Source organism: Gossypium hirsutum, chromosome D13, assembly GCF_007990345.1.
Source record: "Gossypium hirsutum isolate 1008001.06 chromosome D13, Gossypium_hirsutum_v2.1, whole genome shotgun sequence".
NCBI classification, from domain to species: Eukaryota; Viridiplantae; Streptophyta; class Magnoliopsida; order Malvales; family Malvaceae; genus Gossypium; species Gossypium hirsutum.
Window position 1 is genome coordinate 57,054,535 of NC_053449.1, and position 26,557 is coordinate 57,081,091.

Consider the following 26,557-nt stretch of genomic DNA (forward strand, 5'->3'; position numbering starts at 1 on the left):
GAATAGATTGAAGATTTCAGATCTTTTCTCCCTAAGCAGTAGTGGAGCAGATCGAAGATGGCCGATTTTACCTCCCTGTTGTTACAGTGGAGTACATTGAAGCCAAAAATTCTACTTCCCTAGACAACAGTGGAATAGATTGAAGATTTTAGATCTTATCTCCCTAAGCAGTAGTGGAGCAGATCGAAGATGGCGAATTTTACCTCCTTATTGTTACAGTGGAGTACATTGAAGCCAGAAGTTCTATCTCCCTGGGCAGCAGTGGAATAGATTGAAGATTACAGATCTTATCTCCCTAAGCAGTAGTGAAGCAGATTAAAGATGGCAGATTTTACCTCCCTGTTGTTACAGTGGAGTACATTGAAGCCAGAAGTTCTATCTCCCTGGGCAGCAGTGGAATAGATTGAAGATTTTAGATCTTATCTCCCTAAGCAGTAGTGGAGCAGATTGAAGATGGCGGATTTTACCTCCTTATTGTTACAGTGGAGTACATTGAAGCTAGAAGTTCTATCTCCCTGGGCAGTAGTGGAATAGATTAAAGATTACAGATCTTATCCCCCTAAGCAGTAGTGGAGCAGATTAAAGATGGCAGATTTTACCTCCCTGTTGTTACAGTGGAGTACATTGAAGCCAGAAGTTCTATCTCCCTGGGCAGCAGTGGAATAGATTGAAGATTACAGATCTTATCTCCCTAAACAGTAGTGGAGCAGATCGAAGATGGCAGATTTTACCTCACTGAGATTACAGTGGAGTACATTGAAGCCAGTAATTCTATCTCCCTGGGCAGCAGTGGAATAGATTAAAGATTACAGATCTTATCTCCCTAAGCAGTAGTGGAGCAGATCGAAGATGGCGGATTTTACCTCCCTGAGATTATAGTGGAGTACATTAAAGCCAGTGGCCTCATCTCCCTGAGTAGCAGTGAAGTAGGTTGAAGATTGCAGATCTTATCTCCCTAAGCAGTAGTGGAGCAGACGAAAGAAACCAATCCTATCTCCCTGAAGTTGCCGTGGAGCGGATTAAAACCACAGATCTTATCTCCCTAAGCAGTAGTGGAGCAGATCGCATCAAGTCTTATCTCCCTAAGCAGTAGTGGAGCAGACAAAAAAATCAATCATATCTCCCTGAAGTTACAGTGGAGCGGATTAAAACCACAGATCTTATCTCCCTAAGCAGTAGTGGAACAGATCGTATCAAGTCTTATCTCCCTAAGCAGTAGTGGAGCAGACAGAAGAAACCAATCCTATCTCCCTGAAGTTGCAGTGGAGTGGATTAAAACCACAAATCTCATTCCCATGAAGTTGCAGCAGAATAGATTGAAGTCATGTCTCTCTGAAGATGCTGTGAAATGGATCGAAGCAATAAGACATGGTGGACTAAAATGGAGCTACTTGAAGAAGAGAAGCTAGAACAAGTCAAGAATCGACGAGACCAGGCAAAATTGGTTTTTCTTGGTCTTTGCTCTATTCTCGTTACACAATAATGAGCAAAGAGGGGCAGCTGTAAGACCCAATTTCTGCCCGGGCCCAAATATTAAAACAAGATAAATAACAGTCCAATTACAAAGAAAAAATAACAGGCCCAATGTAGCCTACAGCCTAAAACTAAAAATTTTCAGCAAACCCTGGTTTGCTTCCCCAAGCTAGCAGCCGCAAGCTTCAATGCTTAGCCTGCACTCTGCCACACCTCCAACGCACGCCTCTGCCACTGCGTCTGACACCTCAGCCGCCTCTACCACTGCTACCTGTAAGGAAAGGTGAACACGCAACAACTAAGAAGCTAATAAGCACAAGCAGACAACAAAAACAGTAGAATAGAGAGTTGTTCAAATCGGCTATAAAAGCCTAGATCAAATCCTTGTTTTTTTTTTTACACACATAAGTCAATCCAAACTCAGAAACCGAATTCCAAAGGTTGATTTTAGACTATTTCTCTCTGTTTCTCTTTTGATATTTTTTCTATTTACTTGTTTTTTTTCTTCCAAATCCATTTTAAAAAATTAACAAAGAAGATAAAAAAAGGAAAAGGGAATCAACTCACCTGAATCGGCCCCACTGAGTCTGTCGTCGTCATCAGCCCTTTGCCGTCGCCGGACACGGGTATAGGGAGGGGCCAAAGCTTTTCTTCTTCCCCTCGTTTCCCTGCTCCATGGCCCCGATCTCAAAATGCGCTTCAATGCGCGGCTTGAAGGCGCCCTTGCATGGCTCCGGCCACCGGGCAGGGGAGGCGTGACGGCAGTGGGGTTCCAAGGCTAGGCCTGGAACCTTAGCAGAGAAATGGGACCTCCATTTTATTTTTATTTTTGTGTTCTTTGACAGCAAATGAAACAACAGGACAATTTTTTAGTTTTTATAGTAATTGAAACGGCGCCGTTTGAAGGAGGGGAGACCTGTGCATGCTTGCCCTGATGGGTAATTTGCGCCTTTGGTCCCTCCAATCCTGCGGCACATTCAATGCTGCCTTTTATTTCTTTTAATTTTGGCCGTATATTTTTCGCTTGTTCCAATCTGGTCCATGTTAAACGATGCGCGCAGGGGACCGGGAATATTGCGTAGTTAGTCCCCCATGTCCACAGCGCATTCCATTTCAGCCCCAAATCGCCTCTTTTACTTATTTGCGAATTTAAACCCCGAATTTTGGTCTCGATCTCAGTTTTTTCCTATTCCATTTAATCAGTGTATTGTCCTTTAGTTTTTATTTTTTTAAGGGCCCTTCTTTTACTATTATGTATTTCACGTTTTACATATATTATTTATTTTAAATGTTCCACCTAATATTTATTTAAACTTTTTATTTATATTATTTGTTTTTTAAACTACCATATATATATTGTCCTTTCACCTTTTTTATCTTTTATTTTTAATAAAGAAAAAGATACTGTTTTTGTGTTTTTTGTTTATTTATTCATTTTAAACTATGTTAGTATTATTCATTCTTGGTTTCATATATTATTTGTTTGGAGTATTTTTATCATTCATTTCGAATTGATCTCATGAATTACTTGTTTTAGACTTTAGTTATAAAGTTGTCTTCTATTATTTCGTTTCGTTAACTTGGATTATTAACATTGATGTATTAAAATGATGCATGTGATGTGATCGATTTATTCGTTTATTTGTTTGTTTGTTTGTTTATTCAATTATTTTGTTTCGTTTATTTGTTTATTAAAATATGGTGTGGTACGTTATAATTTGTTTATTTGCTTTCGTATTATTTCCAATCATTAACATAACATTTTGCTCATAAATTATTATTCATGTTTTATATCATCGTTAGCCACGTATGATCCTTTTAAAGTTTTCCAACGATTTCTTTTAAGGAATGATAAAAAAACATGCGTATTATTTTTAGATATTTCATCGACTTTCACCCATTCTTCAAAGGGATAATTTTAAAATAAGGCAATATTTTTCGTTTGGAAAATCGAGAAAACGTGCCCTAACGTGCTGGGTTTCGATTTCTCGTTCGACCAAATGGCCAAATATCCTTTTAAACTTTCAAAATAATAAAGGCAATATTCCGTATTTGGAAATTCGGGAAAGTCGTGCCCTAACTTACTGGGTTTCGATTTTTCTCGCATTGAATCTAAATAATCGAATATCCTTTTAAAATTGAAATAAATGAGGTTTAAAGAAAATAAAATGCAAGCTTACTCTCAAAAATACGAGGTGTCATGTCCTAACTTACTGGATGTTACATCTTGTTACTTCGAGATTAGGAGGCATTTTCCATTTTGATTTATTCAAGTAATTTTAAAAATAACACAATATAAAGAGGGATCGTATTTTTAAATTCTTTTCGAGTTTTTAATTTTCGACATCAAGACATTAAGTAATCAACTAGGTACCAATTTTGGGCGTTACAAGGGTGCTAATCCTTCCTCGTACGTAACCGACTCCCGAACCTATTTCTTTGATTTTCGCAGACCAAATGCATTGTTTTAATAAATCTAAATCGTTTATTAAAAACAACTGTTTTACGAGGTGACCCGATCACACCTCATCAAAAAAGATTGGTGGCGACTCCCATTTTTGTTTTCATTTTCAAAATCCAAGTTGACCCCGTTTTGTCAAAAAAATGGTGTTAGCACTATACAATTTGGCCTTTGATCAATTGTGAATGTTTTAATGAGCTCCTTTAACTCATAATTAGTTCTATCGTAAATTCAATTATTACTAAAATTTTAATGATCTATTGTGAATGTTTTAATAATCTATATTAATTAAATAATATGATACATTGATCTGAAATTTTTAGTAGTTGCTTCGGCAACGAATGTGACATCTTGATGCCTTAACTCGATAACCGGGTCAAGTATGGGGGTGTTACACTTTCTGTTTAATTTTTACGCTTAAATAGTTTTTATATTATGTGTTGATTATTTTTAACTTGTAAGAAGATGTTTATTAAGTGATATTTATCACGATTTTATGCAAAATAATAGAAGTTTTTGTAAGAGAAAACTAGAATAATTATGGGATATGGGAGTCCTTAAGATATTTTATCTCTCTTCTTTTATGACCATTCTTTGACTTTAATGAAGAGATATTTTGAGTTTATTTAGAAAGAAATTATGGAGGATTATTCTGAAAATTTACTAAAATATTATCAATTCTCTACAATCATGCTACACACCTATAAAAGAATAGTTTTCCATATACTTGAAATAGAATTAGTATTTTGTGAGCACTAATATATTTACTTCGAGAGACTTTTTTTTGTCTTTTGTGAAAATTTATTGTACATATCTTTGAGTGTGCTTACTAGCTTTCGATAAAAAAGTTTGGGTTGAGAGCGAGTGCATACAAACTGTATAATCTTTGTGGTTGCAACAATTATCCTTGATGAGCTTGGGTAGATTGAGTTGGTTAACAAAACTTGTATTGTTTAAGTATATACAGTGGATTCATGCTTTAGATTAAGGCCGTGTTGATCCGAATTAAATATTTCAAAGAATCAATAATGATAATTTTTTAAAACTTTAACAGTTTTATAAATTGGTACATAAGCTAGCTAAATCAAAGTTCTCATGACCTCAAATTTATAAAAATTACAATAAAAGGACTTGAATTCACTTACTAATTAATGATCAAATGCTTAGGAGAATTTTTGAAGGTTTTCCAAGCTCTCAACTATGATGGACGGTGGAAAGAAAGAAAAAGACGAAATCCCATTTTTTTTTTGAATTCACTTACTAATTAATGATCAAATGCTTAGGACCCTCTTCATCACACAGTGCAAATGATGATGCAAAGGAATCAGTCTTCATCATGTCTTCCATTTACTTGTTATCTATTGAATTCTTTAATCACATCTATTGATAGATAGGTTACCCTTTTTCTTTCTGTCCGATCATATAGTGTGCTAGGTTATGAAATTTTTGGTCCTTGTGAAACTTGATATGTATTAGTCTACTTCTATGCTTAGCCTACTACTGTTCCTCTGATTGTCTTATGCTATTTTGCTGATTCAATTGCCATTTCATAAGAGGTATCGACTGGAACAGCCCCAAAATCCGATCTGAACCAACCGGAATGTTCGGATGTCGTCCAAGGAGTTCATCAATACACAGAAGAGTACGAAACAATATGCAGAGAAAGCACTAGAAGTAGAAAAACTCTGCTTTTGAGAAAAGGGCAAATAAGAAAGAGGGTGATCCTACAAGGATCGACTATTATCACCTGCAATTAGGATATTTTTATAAACATGTTCAAAGATGGGTTGGACCTACTTTTAACCATGTATTTTTAAATTCAGGATAATCTTGATTATCAAAATTTAAGAAAAGTAAAAGTTAAATGCTCAATTTTTATTAGATATTATAATTATTTAAGTTTATTTTTACTTAATTAATATTTAGAAACTACTTTGTATTAGTTTATTAAATTAAACCAAAAAGTTACCAAATTTATCATTAAAAAATATATATTCTATAAAAGAAGTCAAATTTAAAAAATCTTTGAAAAACTTTAGAGGCCAAACACAAATTTTTCCTTTTTTCTAGACAGTAATTATAATATCAAAATAAAATATTTTAAAACTTAAAGGGGCTTAAAAGAAATTTTACAAAATTAGTGGGGCGAGGCCCCTGCCACCCCCCCAATTCGTCTTTACATACGTGGGTCTCTAGTTCCACCACACTCAGTTGGCATATGTGGGTTCACGAGTGATGCTAGAAAATTTTTGTGGGGGCCAGAATTAAATTGCATCTTTTAATAAGAGCTAAAAATATAATTTTATCATTTTAATAGCTTATGTTTTTTTTAATTTTTTTCAAAGATTAAATCAAAATTTTATCATTTTGGAGGTCAAAGTGAAATTTTACCTTGTTCTAACTTAAAATTTCATAAATTTTAAAAGGTTAAAAATGAGATTTCACATCTTAGGGGGTCAAAGCCCCTGGCAACCTCTTGATGCTACCCTTGTGTGGGTTTTGTTTGATTATATTTTACTTGCTCGATCATTTGTACTTTATATTAATTTGATCATTTATACTCGTATATATATTGTATTTGTGATTATTTTTTATTTGTATTTGTAAACTTTGAAGAAGAAAAAAATCTAGTTTTGGGGCACTTATGAGTCTAAACCCTAAGGCAAAACCCATGTTTTTTCTTACTAGGAGATTTCTCTTCAGTTACATATTCCCTCTAGCAGTTGTAGGCGCATCTCATTTATCCCCTAAACGCTAACACAAATGGAAACTCCATCACCTAAATGAAGTTAATTTTCAAGATTCCTTCATCTTGATCAACACTGGGAAAATACAATCTCCTACCTACCCTCAAGTGTTCAATGATATCTTACAAGACATATAATGTGTGTTAATACAGGTGATCAGGTAGGCCATTTGTTTTGTTTGCTAAACAAGAGCAGATATAGCTATTGTGATTACATTTAGTTTTAGCCTAAGGAGAGTGGGTTTCTCATATCTTATCTCACGAAGGTCTTCTCATATCTTATCTCACGAAGGCCTAATTTAGGAATATTTTTCAAAAGTGCTTTTTACTTATGGGGAGAAACTAAAATTATTATCTTTTGAAAAAAAGTGTTTTTGGGCCAATTTTTGAATTGAGAGAAGCACTTTTTCTCTCAAAAAGCAGCTTATTTAAAAATATTTTTGTCACAAAAGTGCTTCTTAGAAGCAATACTAAATAGACCAAAATCCATTCCATTTATGTTTGGGTAACATTTTTTGTTTTAATTATATTTATCATGTATCGTATTTGTATAACTTATCAAATATTTTGTATAGGAAAAAGAAAACTTTTCAACATTATTATTTTTTCATGTTTTTTTTTCCAATAAGTTAGTGTATTTACGTTATATAATTTTGTGTCTAATCTATTATAATATTACAGATGCCAATTGAGTCTTAACTCGATTGGTATGAGTATTGTTGTCAATACAGGAGGACATAGGTTTGAGTGCGCTAAAGCATATTATCCTCCTATTTATGGGTTCGAGAGGGACTATGGTACTTCTAGACATTGTGTTAAAAAAAGCAAAAATAATCCAAACCTATAATGAGTTTAATAAAATAAATGCAAATTTTGTTAAAAAGAAATAATGTATAAAAAAAACTTTTTAAGGGTTGGATAATGGTGAATGAAACTCCTTGAAAGAGGGCAATCAGGAATTCTTTATTACCTCTAGTTAGGATTACATTAATGCCTTCATTTTCTCTTATTTATTATATTTATTTCCATGATAGTTTATGATAAATGGAGTCATTTATAAAAGATATGATTTACATTGAGATCAATAGGAGTAGAAATTACTCTCTCTTTTTTAAATAGATATGATATATAGTTTTTTTTTTGTAACAAGGAAAGAGTTAAAAAAACTACCAAGAAATAATAGGTTTGAACACCCAAATATGCTATCCACCCTGACAAGATGACTGACCAAAGAGGGGCACTATGAAACATTGAGTACCAATCGACGCTTCCTTCATCATACCAACCAACGAATGTGTGACAAAGTTTACCTCTTGTGGGATCTGCTTAAAGACAACATTTCAATCACGACTTATTAGCTCCCGAATTCTAATGACCAAATCTCTCTGAACACCCCCTCACAAGTCGTCAGTGATATCTTTAAAAGCAAAAGCACAATCTGTTTCCACAAAGATATCTCGCCATTGAGCATCTCATGCTATAATAAGTCCGTCATAGATCGCCCAGAGCTCCACTTGCTCCACACCACTTCTACCAATATTTTTAACTATCCCACAAACCCGATTACCAAAATCATCTCTCGCCACCGCTGTCGAAGCTGCCAAACCCAATATTGGATCATGAGCCCCCGTCAGTATTCATTTTAATGATGCCCGTCGAAGGTGGGAGCCAACGGCTACACCTAGCTGGTCTTCTATTGCAGACAACTAGTCTTCTAGTTGTGCATTTAAGAGCTCCAACCAAGTTCCATGAAGAGTTAAGGATAGACTCCTTACTGAATGGAACATGTTGGAACACATACCAACATCTCTGTTTCCAAATCCTCCAACAGAGTATACCAATCAGAGACCTCCAATCAATTTCATGATAAGTTAAGCCCAATATTATGCCATAAATTCATGTATTTTTTTAAGAATTTAGTCTTTTTACTTTTCATATTTCAAAATTTAAGTATAACTGTCTTTATTAGTTTTTTTTATCCCTAAATAACCTTACTTCTTTCTCCATTTTTACATTTTGTAAAAGAAAATTTTTAAAAAGCTAAACACAAGAAAAACATGTTTACCATGGCTATCTTTGGTTTCAATAAGACATTAGTATTTTATTCCTTCATATGTCCCACTTATTCTGTCATTTTCCTTTTCTAATTTAAGACAAAAGTAAAGATTAGAATAATAATTTGCTTCTTCTTTTTTTTTTGAAATATCATTTTATTTATAATAACCCCTTTGTGTTTGTGGTTTTGTAAAGGTGCGAGAAAGTAAAATAAATAAATAAATAAATTAATGTAAAAGTTAGGTGTGAATAAAAATCTTATTTGGTGGATATCATGATCTTGTAGGGACCAATGTCTACTTGTATGAAAATCCTGATTTTTCTCTTAAAATTAAACTTTAATTCAATATTTAATTGAGTAGGATTAACACTAGCTTTTGAATTTTAGGGGTGATTATTAGTGCATTAAAGATTATTATTGTAATGGATTTTGGTATAGTTAATAAACTTAACATATAATAATTCTTTCCCTAATTTATAAATAGAAGGATAGCGCGCTTCAATGCAATCGAATCTACGTCCTCCTGTATTGACAATAATACCTATACCAATTAAGTTAAGACTCAATTAACTAATTTATAAGTTTTTTTAATACATATATAAAATAATGATCTTCATGTGAAAATAAAAAACTATTATTTCTTTGAAGGAATTATCTAACAAACCCAAATAAAAGGGTTTTCTAAGTTGAAAAAGTTTGGTTTATCTGATATTTTAGATTGTTAGATTTCATTCTGTTGAATTTTCTTTATGGTCAAATGTATGTGACCCACCATTTTTTCTTTTCTTTTCTTAGCTATTTAAAAAATATATATATATAACATGCATTTAGAAGAAAATACATCCTATTAATAATAAAACGCTTCATCATACGGAAATAAATAAATTTATAAACAAAATCCTAACAATTATAATATTTTTCTGTTCTTTTTAATATAATGTCTAAAATTATTTATAGCCTCCTCTCAACCAATAAATAGGAAGATAATGCGTTCCAATGCACTCGAACCTACACCCTCCTGCATTAACAACAATACTCATATCAATCGAGTTAATACTCATTGGAAAATAATATTAACAGTTTCTCTCAAAGGAAAGTTTCTAGATTTTCCTTCTTTTCTCTGTTTAGAATTCCCGTAACACCTTTCCATTGCAATTTGTCTGGTAAAAAATCTTCCTCTTCTCCTGCTTCTTGCCTTACTATATGCTGGGTTTCCATTTTAACATCGTTTAGTCCCTCTACTACATTTTACCACTGTTTCTTTCTCAGTTTTATTTTCTCTGTTACGCACATCGTTATCTAATTACTGGTTTAACTTGTTGCCATTCTAGATTTCATTGGTGGTGGGGAAGGGGGAGAGGGACGGAGTGGAGAGGATTTTTTTATTTAATATTAATATGAATTTAAATTTATTATTATATTTTTTGAAAATATTTATGTATTTTTATATATTTCTTTGAATTTTAAAAAATTCAAGTTAAATTGAAAATATTTGTAAATTCTAAGAGTTAATATTTTAAAATTATAACTAAATCAATATAATATATAAAAATTAAGGGTTAAATTTATTATAATACTGATTTTTTTAACTGCCATTATTTGTTTGTGATTTTAACAGTAGTGATCAAAATGACCAAATTATATAATGTGAGTGTTTAAATTGTAAACTTTTTATCATGGGTGCCTAAAATGAAAATTTTTTATAGTTGGATGACTATGTAAGTAAATTGCCTTATTTTTACCCTTAAAATTTTTTTATATCAAACAAATAATTAAATATTTTAACGTACATAAATTAAATGAATAAAATATAAAAATATGTAAATTTGCATATAAAGTTAAAAAAAGTATGCAACACTAATTGAATTTTACTTTAATAGAAGTGGATCCCCCATATTTTTTATGATAAATATGTGTATATTTATAGACACACATGAATCATCCTTCATTCTTGAATATTCTCACCTTCTTCTCTAATTACCTTCTGAAATCTTCTTCTCAAACTCTTTTCTTGGGGGGTGGGTTTAATTATTACTCAAAGGAGAAGGAGAGATGATGAGAATGGAATCACTTGGAAAATCATTTGAAGGCCAAGTTTTGAAGAAAGATTTTAAATTTACATTCGAGTCATGGCCTATATAAAAAATTTGCAGCAAAGGTGATGATGCTGATGACGACTTCGAGGAATTATTAACCTCCTAGGCAAGTCTAATGCTTGGCTTTTTATCCTCCTTTTTTTTATTTTCTTTTTCTTTTTTGGGGTTTTTATCATGTTTGGTTGCTGAGAAAATGGAGGATAGATACTATATGAATAAGATTTGAAGGCTATGTATGTCTTTCAGTAACCAAACAGCTCTTCTTCTTTTTCTTGATTTGGAGTTCTTGGATGCTCCGACACTGTAAGAGAAAGCTTTGTGAATTGTGAAGACATTAAATTACTTTTAATTCATTGTTCTTCCTTGTTTACATTATATAAATCATCTTTCATTAACATTATAAAAGTCTAAGGATGTTTGAATTAGTTGGTGAATGAATATTCCAGCTCCATTGTTTCTCGGGAAAATTAAAGTTTTCTATTCTGAGAAAATTCAAGTGTTGACAGATAACATTACTCAAATTCTGATTCAAGACCCACTCTTTTTAATTTAATTTTTACAGAATTAATTACATGAACCATCTCTGGAAATGCTGATTAAATTAATCTAATGATTCGGATTCCATCCATGTGTTCAGTTAATTAATCTGTACATCAGGTTTTAATTATTATAATTAATACAAATATATTCAATTTTTTTTATACCTAATTCAATTAACAGAATACCGGTTTAAACGTGTTGAGATGTGTTTATCTTTATATTTAAATGTCGAGTAAAGTCGTAATTTAGGTCAGGGAAATATAGTACTTGAGGATAAGTATGATGAAACTCCACTTAATTTCATAATTAAAATTAGGTTTAGCTGACACGTGTCTTAATTAATTGGAAGTGACACATAATTGCAAAGGAAAACAATGAATCATCCATTAATTAACAATTTTCTAATCGTTAATGACTCATCAAAGGCTCACAGCCAAAAAGTTAATATAATCATATTTCCTTTTTAATTATAACAATTAATGGTGGATTAGCTCAACTACAGTCCATTACAATTCTAGAATATTAGGACCCCCATAACATTTTTATTAAATTTGGTTATTTTAAATTAAATTATATAATGTAAAATATACAATACATATAAAAATAATTAAATAAACACCGAAAAAATTTATGTACCAAATTGATATAAATTATTTAATCGGTATCACATCAATATTGACTGTATCGATTGGTATGCATACCATTTGTCTTCAATCGATAAAAAAAAATTATTGAAATAAAAAAATTAAACTAATATATACTTAATTATTTATGTTAAAAAATAAAATAAAAGTACAAATGATCATATTTACATTTTATTACCTTTTTTTTTTAAGCTTAGTTCCCACTTCATACTTTTGAAGTGGATAGTGGCAAAAATGAATGATATATGATGAATTGCCTTTCAATTGGGTGGACTGCCTAGTTGTCATGTTTTTTTTCTATTACTTTTAAAAAATAATATTTGAAAATTAAACAGTTTTGCAGCCTTAAATTATAATTTTTTTGGTCTTACTTTTCTGAAAAGTGCTTTTTATATTGGTGGATGACAAAATGCGGAGATGAGATTCTATTTAGCAACTTTCTTATTTTTAAAAAATATATTTTAATTTTACCTAAATTATTAAATTTATTTGAATTAGGTACTTAAATTTATTATTTTTAATTTAAGTATTTAAATTTTGATTTCACTACTAAAGTTGGTATTTATTGTTAGTATGGTTAAAAAAAACATCTCAACCAATTAAATTTTACCACATCATCGTTTCATTAAAATATAATTAAATACAATTTATTTTAATATTTATATTAATATTAAATAAAAATAAATATATAAATATTCGATAAAATAAAATAAAATTTATCTGGGTTGATCGGAATATCGAGTGGAAAGGAGCGATGAAGTGAGATCATGTTCAGCCATTTCTGATTGAATCAAAAAAGAAGAAATTTAGTGTTAAAAAAATGGGTTGAGATTTGAAAGAAAAGAATTGAATGAATATTAAAATAAAATATTAATAAGACAATGACGTGATAAATTTCTTTAATTTCTCGTTTTCAAAATTGACAAAAATAAAATTATTTCGATTATTTTGGAGGAATTAATTTAAAAGGGAAATTTCATTCCCTCTGAAATAGGGATCAGAAATATGTGAATTATGGTGGTATTATATGGGAAACTGAGTATTTTTCACAACAAAGTAGCAAAAAGACGCCTAATGGAAAAAAAAATACATTTCTAATTAGCCAAAATTGACTGCAATATTTTACAGATCAACTGTTGTGATTAAATGTTAAATAGAACACAAATTTGAAGGAAAAATGCAGTGCTGGTAAGTGTCATGATCATTTTGGAAGTTTTCTTTCAACATAAGAAACATGCACTCCTCGACCGAGTGGTGTTCCGGTCTTCAAGACCTTTCAAGAATGACCTAATCGCTAGATGTTCCGAAGCATATGTCATGAATGCCGCTAATATAAGCCCTCCAACGACCATCAGACCCAACCTGGTGCGTAAAATTCACGGACCATGAAAATTAGTACAACTATGAACAAGGACTTTCAAACATCTAACTGGATTTCAAAAAAATACGGGAGAAAACAAGATCATCTCAGTAGAAATTACCTCATGAACAGAGCGGTGATCCCAAAAATACATGGTAAGGATGGGGCTGCGATAGCCAAAAAAGCCATCCCCAATCCATAATACCAAGTAACAATATCGCAAGAGGATGCCTGTCGATAACCTGTAAAGATCATAAGAAAATCGTCAACCAATGCTAAATTTATACAAAAAGGGAACGGACGTCATATTTTATCATGACCATGCATGATTTATGCATTTACTCCAAGTAAACAAACCTTTTCTAGAATCCGAATCAATAGGATCCATACGAGAGGAAACTGGCCCTGGTTCTCTTTTTCCCCACAGATAAATCAAATGAAGAAATGCTCCGAATGAAAGAAAGAAGATTGAAAACGTCCACTCATACATCAAGAGCAAACCAGTCCATGGCATCACTTGTCGAGGCACAATTGAAATAGAAATTCCAAGGGACACCACAGCAGCCATAAAGCATACGAAAACTGAAATTGCACCCAAGTATGCAGGCACCTTGTTCTGTGCACTGTTAGGAAACTGGATAGAATCACACCAACTAATAGAAGTGAGAAATTAACTAGTTTACAACAATTTCATTAGACAAACCAGAAAGAGATCAGTGTAAATGATGAATAGAGGAAACGAACCTGACTGTTTGCGTTAATGGTAGAAGATGAAGAAACACTAGTGTAAGCAACTGTCCCACTCGACCTAATTATGTGGTAGAAGTGTCTGACCTGATTGCATAATGAAGTTCTGCAAACTGAACCCCCTGTCTGCACCAAAAAGTAATATGGTTTCAGTACCGGAAAACAATCATCTAGGCACTAATTTCAGGAAAGCATAATAATCGATAGCTACTAACCTGAACGAAAGAACGATAGAAACAAAAAAGTAAAGCACAGAAAGGTAAGAGGAAAAGGAATTTGATTAGAAGCTCATCATTTGGATTTTTGCCTCCCCCAGTTCCAGGAAGGGACTCTTTAAGCTGTTCCCTAACATTCTGCAGCAACAGCAAACAGATTATATTGACATTCGTCCTATCTACAGAAGATTTCGGAAATATATCACAGATTTCATATAAATTTTTGCAAAGAGTTCAGTAATACCTGCCAGACATCGACTGGTTTCAAGAGCCAAGATGTCCACCAATCCCAAGGTTTAAGGGGGCCAAGTGTATAGTGAATTACACGAAGTTCACTCTCATCTACCATCCACTGCAAAGAAATAATGCAAAAAAATTAAGGATACTTAACCAGGAAATAAGAATATAATATGCAAAACCAGAAATTTGTCTCTTATTTTGGCTTTAGCATAAGTTTCATCATGGTATAGGAGAAAAAGGAATTCCTGGTAAACAAAGAAAAGAATTGAAACAAACCCTCATGATCTAAAAACAAGAGAAAGCATACAAAAGTCTGTTAACAGCATGCATAAAATGAGGATTCAAAAGAATGAAAAGCAATTTCCAAAACCAATTTTACTAATGAAACTATACTTTATTCTTGCTATGTTAAGAATACAACAATATAGCATGTGAAACAAGACTGACAATGGTAAAACAGCATGAGATAAAGTTTAAAACAATATGTTAATGTTAATGTCAATGTATGTAGTAATACCTTGTTGGCAAGCATGTAAAGACCAACATCTGCATTGTATAGAGTAGAAAGTCGTTCCATCTCAGGAGCAGGACGGGATTTCAGCACCTCCTCGGGTATATTAGGGTCAAAAACATGTGCATTTGAGAAATCAGAGTAGTAAGAATTCAGAAAACCCTGATCTCCTCCAGTATAAGAAGGCAAAGTATTGACTTTGCTCATCATGTCATTGAAAACAGCTTCAGATGGTTCCACTACCATGACTCCTGAATTCAACCTCTCAGAATGCTTCAAATTTGCACAAAATTTCTGACATTTAAAGAGATCTTCAATGCTCTTGACTACTATAGTATCCGCATCAAGATACACAACTACAAAAGCAAATTCCAAGTGTGAAACAATGCAATCCACCAGAAGAAACATTGAGATAGAAAGAACAACGGATTGGTAAACTCCAAGCTGTAACCTAATTACAAGCAAACTTTTAAACAGGCATAAAAACTTAACCATACTTAGTTTCATAAACTTCATAATTTTAAATATTTTCATTATGATATGGTCATTGACAGTGTATAAGTTTTGCACTGAGGGTACATCAAATTGAAGCTAAACCAACTACATCCATCCTTAAGCTAAACCATGCATTTTCTATATCCAACAAAGATGAACCATAAACAAACAGAAAAGGGTTTACCTTTCTTGTAGTTAGTCATATTAAAAATTTTCAATTTGGTGTAAACACCCCAAAATCTCTTCGGCCGAACTTGATTCGGATTTGCCAATAAGCTTATCATCTCCACCATCCATCCATCAGCCTGCCCAATTATCCACCAAATCAGAAAAATGGAAACAGAATTAAAAGCTATGTCTTACGACTTCTCACTGACAAACTTGCCTAATCTTCCTTAGTAAACTAATAGATCATTAATTGTAAAGCTTATAACTTACCATAGATAGGATTAGGAAACCAAAGTAACTAACTTTGAGGCTAGTAATTTGGGAAACAAACAGAAAAGTAAAAGGATTGCCTAATTTTACCTTTAGAAGCTTTTTAGCATAATCAGAGACGCCATCAGAGACCAAAACGACCATGTCTCTAGTTGATCCAGTGTCCCTTATCGATTTCCCTAAAACCCTAACCCCTAAGAGGAACTCATCTCCGTACAGCAGCGTCACATAAGCTTCTTTCGATGAAGATTGAGCTTTAGCCCCCAACGCCGCCTTTGTTTGTATAATAATCAAAAGGAGCAGAAACAGGATCGAGAGTTTTGGTAGTTTCATAGTATTCGATTTTCTCGAGAAAATGATCCGGATTTCCTCGAGGATAAAATTACTTTGTTTATTTGAATTTTTTTTCCCTTCAGGATTGAATTAAAGGTTGATAAACACGAGGAGCTTTGAAGAAGAAGAAGAAGAAGAAGATTCTTCGTTTTATTCAATTTGCGATGTCGTTTTTGACCATAGACTTTTTTTTTATCGTTTTAGTTGCCAACTCTTTTTGAATTTTACAAAAAAGATAATGGAGGAATATTCAACCTAAAGAAAAAATTAATTACTTTTATTTTGTTCGAAATTTAATTTAATTTCCTCTATTTCTTAATTTAATTACTTCTGTAATTTTCTAATTATTAAAATTTTTGAAATTAATATACAATAGAGTTATATAAAAAAAATTTATTTTAAGGTTATGGAAAAAAGAAAATTAATTAAATTGTCACTAAAAAATATTCTTAGCATGGGTTATCTATAAATATATGATAATTTTCTTTTAAAGTATTAAATTATTATAATCAGACTATCAAGTAATTATTAAATAAAATCAAATCATTATAATACAAATAACTGATTACTAATATAATTCAGATTAAACCCAATAAATTAAACTAAAATTTGTAAACATAATGAGAGTCGGACCTATACATATAATTACATAAACCCGATTTATGATGCTAAAGAATTTAATATAAGAATCCGAAAAAACAAATCAGATGATACGAATCGAAGGTCCTTTCACTATCTAGTGCAATCCTATGAATAAACCATTTGAAGGTATTAATTTGATTAAGGTTTTAGCATTCATGGCCAGTAATGAGTATATACAGCAAAGTCATCTAAACCATTCATTATATTGATGAATAAGACATGAACTGATCAAACACACCAGATTTTACAGACAATTTGAGAGCTTTCAACTCTTTTTCTTTTCCAAATTTTGCAAGGTTTCATGGCAAATCCGCAAGTCCCTTAACAAGCACAAGCATTACAACAGGAGCTATATATGCACAACCAGGATGCATGGGGAACTGCAGAGTTCTTATACTACTTCAGACTTCTTTATCTATGTGCTGAACGAGATCGAGCGCTCTGGGCGCATCGGAAACTACTTTCAACATGCATAGATACTCCGCAACATGAATGTGTCTGTTGCTGTTCCGAAACCAAATTACATACTGCCTCTTGGAGGTCCTCCAATATACCAAAACCGTGCTTTAGTATGACTATACAAGCGTACAAGCGTGCAAATGTATATATGTTGAAACTAACATCTTTCATCTCCTTCCCAATTATCCTTTTCTTTCGGCCCGGTTGGTCCTTCCTCGCCATAAAGTTCCGTAGGAAACAGGTCAAAGATGTTCTCCACTGAAAATCGAACAAAAAAGGGGAGCATATTAATTATCCTATCCAGTTCAGATCGTGAATCGTATACTATGGTTGGACCCCATTCTCTCATGTAATTCAACCAACATGGTTCTGTAACGACTCCATCTCCAAGATACTCTGCTGCAATAATCTTGTACCTAGTGCTTGAGTCGACAAAATACTTGCTTCGTGCAGCATCGTTCCTAATCCCTATCCCGAGTTTCACTGACCCTTGAAGGTAAGTCCCGGGATGCGGAAAACTAGCATGTCCATGTCTGGATGAGTAAACAATTGGCTTATTACCTTCAATATATTCCAGGTCGAAAGCATCAACCCACTCACCACCGCTATGCTGTGAGAAGTAAACTTGCCACAGTTCCCCTGTGAAGTTGCTTATCCGGAGAGTGAAGTGTTCCCAGTCACTTACATGTTGCCCAAGTTTGTTCATCTGTATGTTCATTAACCCGATCTTGAGATTGGCCGGTCCATTGAAGGGACAAAATATCCACATCACAATATCCGTAAATGTTCCACCCACTGCTGGTTTGACATGAACATATAGCTCTGCACTCTCCAAGTTTCCTTTCTTAACATTATCTCTTCCATTATTATCTCCTGGCAAATCTATCCAAAATGCACCATCATTTGTCCCTCCGCTGGGCAGGTTCGAGCCCCGATAATCAATAGATTTGCCTTTAAGCTCACCATCTTCATATAGAAGTGCACCGTTTTTGAAAAACCATTGCACCGACGAGGGCAGACAGTCTTCATCAGGATGAAAGAAAACCGTTGCACCATAGTGGTTGATGAGAGCATGAATCTGGCTTAAATCCGGCATTGCATGTAGCGTGGGATCCAGGTTCTTCAAGCACGCAATCTCCAATTCCTCATTTTCCGAAACAAAGTAGGTACTGCAAAAGAATGTCCCAACCGAAACACCCTTGCAACACATTCCCCTTTTGCATGGTCTTGTGTTCCAAACCTGAAATGGATGTGCACCGGCAACATGTATGGTATCCTTAATTTCACAAGTCTCAGTAAGATCTTCTCGAACACATCTTACTTCATCGTCATCAGGCTCCTCGGGCGTGTCGGTAACCAAAATTCCCATTGCTTTGTAACCCATCGGCGCGTTCGGGAGCCAGAAGAAACCACAACCATTGCGATCTAGTTCTGAACTCCAAATCAATGAGTAATTAACAGGTTTCTTTAAAGCTGGAAAGTCTGAATCCGAGTCATAGTCACGATAAACTTCTGGAGTCGAACCTTCCCTTTCACGAGCCACAAGAACATAGCCTCGAAGGGGCTGGTCATTTGGCTGACAGTAATAACCGAGACAGAAAAATCCATCCGGAATGCCAACAGGTTTGTAAAATGTGGGACCTTTAGCTTTACCGTGCAACGAATCGCAGCTCCAAACACCCTCAAACTTGGTGATTTTAACCACTTCTAGTTCTCCTAGGTTAATTTTTCCAGTGGCAAATCCTTGACCTGAAAAAATGGTAGTTCATTACAGAAATCGAGTCAACAAATCTATGTCATGTGGCTTGTAAGGACACTATCATCCATGCTACTCGGATTCGAGTCTGAATGTCATTTACAGCATTCTTAAAGTTACTATATATAATAGTAATATCTTTATCCATTAGAAATTATTCTTTTTTTTTCCATTTTGGATAACCTAAAATTCTTTTTTCTTACTCCCTAAAGGGTGTATTGTTATCCAAAAAATCTAGCTAAAAAATCTTCATGAATCATAATCGTCATACTCCATAGTTAAATAAATAGTTAAAAGAAAGACAATTTCCAAAAATAGAAAAGAAAAAAAATATCTCAGGTAAATCATAATAATGTTTTGAAAGGAAAACAGAAAACAGAAATTCATTTTAATTCCTCTATAAATCAACCAAAAAGGAAAATTTTGACTTGTGTAGGAAAATCAAAGGATAAATTACCTGGAGGCCAATCTGGGATTGGAGAAGGCAAAGAAAAAGGCTGAGGTTGAGGCAAAGGGGTGAACTCATCATAATCACTGTGTTTATCATGCCAACAAAAACATTCACACCCCAACATATCTTCAAAAACCCACTAAAATCCAGAATTTATCTTCAACAAACTTTCTCTTTCCCAACCCCTTTTTTAAACTTTCTTTTTACAGGAAAAATAATAAAAACAAACCCTCGAAGAGAAAGAGGAGGCAATTAAAAGAAAGAAAGTTTAAAACAATCCCCTCTCTCTTCCTCTTTCTCAAAGGATCAAATGAAGGAGGCAATTAATGAGAGAAGTTTCAACTTGTGTTTGTTTTTGTTGGAAAAGTAAGAAGATGATGATGTTGATATTTATGTAATTTATATATAGATTTTCTTTGTTCTTTCTGTTTTGGGGAATGGGTCAGTTTGCCGTCGCTTTAGACTATTCATCACAAGTCACAACCCCCAACCTTTATTTTTTAGATGAAAAATATTCCTACTTTCAGTTAAGTGAGTGTATTTCACACTCTGTTTCCCTCTCTGTTTTAATAATTTTGATTTGTCTTTCTATATACAACCACCTTTCTCTTTGTTCACTTGTTGTTGAAGTCTTTGTGTGATCATTTATTCCCCCTATTTGAAGCTTTGATAATTGTTCTCTTTTTGTGGAAAAGCCATGCTTCAATGATAGGGCTATAAAAAGTAATTAGTAGTTTTTGATATAATCTAATACTTAGATCTAGTTGTATTGAGTGTTCATTTAAAAATTAATTTTACGAGTTTAAATCATAAAAGTAATTCACTTTATGGATTTGAATCACAAAAATAATTTTATTTGTGAAGTGTGAATCGTCAATGATTTACTCTTTCTAAGAGTGTGTTAAGTTAATTTTAAATGTACAAAAAAAAAGACAATTATGATATAGGTATGCAAAAAAAATTTAATATTATTATAACGCTAAGTCATATAATATATTGAATAATATAATAGGGGAAATTCATATGGTAAGAAATGTAGAAAACCGCTAGAAATAGTAGTTTGAGAGCGTTGAAGCTATACTTGGGTAGAGTTTCTGTAATATGTCTTCTCTTATTCGTTTTTACAATAGGAGATATTTTATAGATAAATGTTTGGGTTGAACCTCTTATCTTTAGAGATAAAGTAAAGTTGTGTTCTTAGTAGCATTATAAGAATGATCAAAGAAATCATTGTCAATTCACACCAACGAAATTCTAAATGATTAGAATCATGGTGGGAGACGTAAGAGGACTATTAAGATTAGCTTTAGCTTTTGTGTTGTTATAGAGCTTTTAGCTTTTTTTTTCCCACTTAAGAAAAGATTAAAGACTATAAAGTAATTTACCGAAAAAGACATTAAAATGTAAAATTCACGCTCCTAAAATCGCGTAAAGGCTCTGCTTAATATTTTCTTCGAAGTGTTTTTTTTTTTTGGCCAAAGCTGTCTTCAGGAAAATATTATTAGCTACGGCTTCCTTACCGAATATCTATACGCTCCTCCATTTAAAGTCGCGCCTCATCAACATTATATCACGAGAGACCTTTTCCCCCAAAGTGGATCATCAAATTATACTAAATTGTAATTTTTGGATAATAAAAGGATAGAACTGCAATTATATTAACGCGGCTGAACAGGATGTTGATGCTGATAATTATGTGGGAAAAATGCCACATTTCATCTTACTAGAAAAAATAACTCTAAATATTAAATTAATATTTTTAAAATATAAGTACCATATTAAAATTTTTACTAAAATTCAAATTATTTATGCTATATTAAAATATAACTTCATTATTTCAGAATTTTTAAAATCATGTGGCAATCAAAATATAATTTTATTATTATATTAATTTATAATTTCATATTAAAAAAATAAAATAAAATTGACCATTTTAGATAAATACAATACACAAAAAAAAAACATGATTTATACAAGCTTGCTTTTCTAATAAAACTCCTCTCTCAATTATTAGGCCCCAAGAAATATTAATATCTTCTTTCTCAATTATGAAGACGTGGATTCGACATGACACAGCTATCTATTATAATATTTGTGATGCTGCCCTACATCACGTGTGCTTAACTTTCAAAGCTGCATTTCCGATCAATAAAAATTTCTTCATAAAAAAAAAACCAAATTTAAATAAATTTGATTGTTAAATTAATAAAATTTAATAAAATAAATTTTTTTATCTACTTAAAAAAATTAATAAAATAATTTTTTTTTAAAGTGTAATGACCGACAGAGGATGGTCCAATTTAAAACAACCATTTTGAAAACATTGCCGATATGTTTTGCTTTTAGGTTCGTTCTACGAAAAGCCACTCATTTTTGTTTTTTTACAATTTGGACCTTCTTTGGATTTTCGTTTTGGGATCCATGATTTTTAAAAAATATATATTTTTAAATTATTAAAAAACACCGAATATGGATTGACGTTGAAATTATTATGTATTAGTAAAAGGGCCTAGGAAAAACGTGATAGAAAGGTCCAAATTGTAAAAAAACATAATAATTTAAAAATATATCATACTATTGAACACTGCTCCAAGCATTTCACACACACCCCCAAATTATGATATGTTGTGGGGTTGGTTGAAAAGGTCGATAGCCGCCCAATTGGAATTCAATATTCAATATCTTCATGTTACAAGTTGAACCCAAAAAAAAAAAAAAGAACATAGAAGCCGCCTCAAATTGGAGAATATTAATATTATTAGTATTCCTCTCTATCTGGTATGTCGAATGTTTTGTGGACTATCATGCCCAAGCATGGGCTTTTCTTATAAGGGGCTTCTTTTGTCAAGTCTTTTTGCTCTTTCCTAAAATGGGCCTTCATTCAACAGATTCATATTTATAGCTTAATAAATTATTTACATACGAGTGTTTTGTGTAATACACTATACACATGTATGTGATTAGGTGTAATGGTAATATATATTGTACTTTTAAAGGAAGAATTTAGGTTTGAATTTTGAAAAAGATTTTGTTGGAAGAGACAGCTACGAATCCTAAACATAGATCATAAAACAGACATAAAAAATACCAAGCTAATAAGTTTGGATTTATAAAAAGAAAAAAGAAAAAACCTAATTAAATTTGGATTTATAAGCTACCAAGTTTTTGGCTTAATAATAAGTACGAGGTTTTAGGATCTGAAATTTTTCAGATAAAAAAATTATTAAAGCTTAATTATAACTCTTATTTTAAATTGGTCCTTAAACTTTAAAACATTATAATTACATTCTCAAACTATTAATATTATATTAATAAGGTCCCCTTTCATTACTAAAACCATTAATTTAATTATTCATGTAAGGCACATTGCACTCTCAAAAAGAGAACGCAGGTTCGAATCTTAAAGATAATTGTTATGAGGGGCAATCACAAACTTCAAACATGAATCATAAAACAAACATAAATGATAAAAAAAAATTATTAAACATGGATAGATCATCAAATATAAACCTATTAAATTTTATAGCTATGATGAGAATCTTTCATCATTAAGTGTTGGGTGCAGTAGTAAGGCATATTGCACTCGTGAGAATAATATAAGGCCAAACCTAAGAGACGACATTACTAGGAGAGGTAACCACGGATCCTGAACATGTGCTGTAAAACAGACATGAAAAATAAAAAATAATGAGTATTTTCTTTGAATTTCTCTATTTTAAATATTTAATATCATCAAAAATGCTAAAAGAACATGTAAATAAATTATATAAAATAATAAAATAAATGAGTCAAAAAGCATTTGATGTGCTCATGTTTTAGCTTATTGCAAATTAAGGCAAAAATGTCAAAAATAAAAACAAATTCCGGGTTTTAGGTGGATAATTTTATTAATTAGGTAAATAGGTCATTCTTGGTCAAGGTGGGTGGTACGTGGCAAAAGCGCATGGAAACGCTTTTAGCCGATGTGGCATCTTATAGATCAAAACCGTGACCTGTAGGATGTGCTTTCATTGAAAACATGTCCTACAGGGCACGCTTTTGCCCTGTAGGACACCATGTCAACGGCCCAGCAAATCTTTTAAAATTCAGCCGTTAGATGAAAAAAAAAAAGAAAATACAGTCATTGGATCAAAATATGAAAAAAAAAAAGATAAATATGATGTTTTTTATCTTGAAAATTTCAAGATAACTTTTCAGTAAAACGCTTCTTGTTAGAAGTGTTTTTTTTTTAAATTCAAGTAGACTTTTCCATATCAGAAATCGAATAGCAAAGCTTTCTTGTAAAATGGATGTCGAGAATTTCAGACATAATTTTTCAAAAGAAGCGCTTCTAATAAGAAGTGTTTTCTAACTTGTGTAGTCATATTCAATTTTTTAAAACACTTAGAAATATGTTTCATATTTAATGATAGAGTCTTCCTATAAAATGGAGAGGCTTTTCAAAGTTAAGATAGATTTTGAGAAGAAAATATACATGCTAAGGGGAAAGAGCGTTGATGTTTAAAATTTGAAGTTGTTTTATTCATTTGCTTGAACAAAGTTCGTAGTTGCTGCAACATAATTTGGAAACTTGCCCTAGTAGACTATTTTAGTTCAAGTAATTGAATAATTACATGTCATTGTCACTTTGTTTATAAAATTTGGTTCAAAAATTTGATATCACATGTTTATGTGTTAGTAATTTATGTTGTAACAAAATATCAGAATAATAATAAATATTTATTTTTGTATAATATTATCATATCTATTTTTTTATATTATATGTTAAATAGGTTTCGTTTCCAAATATGAGTAAAATAATTAGAGCCATTATTTATTACCAAGGTAAAATTCATGACACTGAACTCAGGATCATTTTTTTATCCATCCAACTTCTGTTAACAAATCAGTAGAAAAGTCCCAAGTTCAAGCCAGAGGAGAATTCCTAGCTTGAGATGTAGATAACTAACATTAATGAACCTTGTAAAATATGATACATTTGAGCTACATGGCGACACGGATGTCGAGTTAATGATTGGTGCTCATTGCTTAATTGGGAATGTTGTGGTAGAGTTAAATGCCCAGTTTGACGATGTAGAGGAAGGTGGACTGAGTTCATTAACATTTCTTGTTACTTTGGTTCCCAATTTTGGTAAGGAATAGGAAGTAGAAGGTCCAACAACGCGGTTTTGTGATGGTTTCATGATGTTCTTACAAAGCTCGTATCAAGGAAATGTCAGAATTGAACCATATGATAGTATAGTTAAACTCACGTACAAATACAATATATTGGGTTATGGAATTCCATTAAATGGATGAGGGTATTATCGGGGAATCGTATTGTGTCAACTTGCAAGAAAGAACCTGCGAATGTGGTAGATTTCAGACACTTCATTATATATACTCACATGCAATTGCGACATGTGTTTTTGGTCATCTGGATTCATGAAGTATGATGATGAAGTGTACAAACTAAAACAAATTTTTAAAGTATGAAAGACTAAATTCCCACTGAACCCAAATAAAGGTAGATGGTCGCCTGTTTGAGCACTTCATTCGAATTGCTATCAAAATTTGAGTTGTATTGCATGCTAAAAGGTCGGCCAAAGTCTAGTCGAATACACAACGACATGGATACTTGAAAGAAGATGGACCAACCTAAGCAATGTGGTTTTTGTAAGAACCTAGAACATAGCAAGAAAAAATGTCCACATTTGGCAGAAATGTTGAGATGAGCGTCATAGAGATGTTAATAACTTGTTAATTGTTAAAAAAAGGCCAATATTGAAGGAATGTGAGTGACACCAACATTTGGATAACAAATTTAGCACTAATATAATTAAGTACATTCAATAGATATTAAAAATAAAAAATTCAATAAACTAATAGGTGATTTACTTAAAACAAAATTCACAAAGTAAAATCATCTCTATTGTCGGGTTGAATGCATGCCGCAACTCGGGGGGCATCAAGTGCGAGGAGGATTTCGTTGTGGTAGAGGTTCTGGCTCATTATCATCATTATCACCTTCATTGGCTCCATCTCTGTCATCATCGTCATTATCATCATTGCCTTCATCTCCATCACTGTCATCATCATCCGCCTCATTTTATAGGGCATCACCATACTAATATTTGAAAAAGCTCATGTTTAATGGTAACACGAGCAAGTTCCTCAATACTAATATCTGTAGCTCGAACGCTACTGACCAAGATAATTTCACTCGTTGTATTCAATTGGGATTCTATCGAGACCTTTAAACATTTCCCTAACCCAGAGAATCATAGATAATACCACCCGTTGGTTGCATAACCAATTTGAATCCATTATCGCCATACCACAACTAATAGAAAGACTTACATAACCAATTTGAACCCGTTTGTAACACCCTAAACCCAGTATAGACGTCCAGACCAAGTTTGGAGAGGCACGTCATCCGTACTAAAATTCATACTATCATAACACAGCCGAATTGAACGATTCATTACGTAAATTCATCACGACAATAATTTAAAACATATAACCTTCATAAATTCCATAACATCATAGAACATAAGTCCCTAATAGTAATGCTTAAAAGAAAAGATAATAGTTTGACCGAGCTTCCGCGACACTGACCCCATCAAGATTGGGAACCACCTGAAATCCAATCAATAAAAGAGTGAGTTGTGAACTTAATACATAAAAGAAATGTAATTAAACAATGATTGGTTATAAAGAAATTCCAGTTCAGAGATTCAGTTTGACATAGAAGTATGTTCATTCCAGATTCAGAGCAAAGATTCTGTTCAAATATGGTTCAGATCTGATTCAGATGCAATATTCCTATTTCCGTCCGCTACACACCATCTTCGACCATCCTAACACACCACTATGGACAATTAATGCCCATCCATCCCTGCACACCTTTAGAGT

General features: G+C 32.5%; 2 protein-coding genes across 2 annotated transcripts; both read right to left on the reverse strand.

Moving 5' to 3' along the window:
- Window positions 1–13,020: 13,020 nt before the first annotated feature.
- On the reverse strand, window positions 13,021–16,525 carry LOC107936849 (inositol phosphorylceramide glucuronosyltransferase 1). The gene is made up of 9 exons (XM_016869621.2): window positions 16,113–16,525; window positions 15,769–15,889; window positions 15,096–15,445; window positions 14,583–14,690; window positions 14,339–14,476; window positions 14,121–14,249; window positions 13,734–14,010; window positions 13,498–13,618; window positions 13,021–13,378 (listed from the first exon to the last, which is right to left on the reverse strand). Exons 1-9 carry the CDS (start codon window positions 16,353–16,355, stop codon window positions 13,237–13,239), a joined length of 1,629 nt encoding a protein of 542 aa, XP_016725110.1. The 5' UTR covers window positions 16,356–16,525; the 3' UTR covers window positions 13,021–13,236.
- Window positions 16,526–17,181: 656 nt separating this feature from the next.
- LOC107936840 (uncharacterized) lies at window positions 17,182–20,108 on the reverse strand. Its single transcript, XM_016869611.2, has 2 exons — window positions 19,670–20,108; window positions 17,182–19,205 (listed from the first exon to the last, which is right to left on the reverse strand). Exons 1-2 carry the CDS (start codon window positions 19,785–19,787, stop codon window positions 17,614–17,616), a joined length of 1,710 nt encoding a protein of 569 aa, XP_016725100.1. The 5' UTR covers window positions 19,788–20,108; the 3' UTR covers window positions 17,182–17,613.
- Between the last annotated feature and the right edge of the window lie 6,449 nt (window positions 20,109–26,557).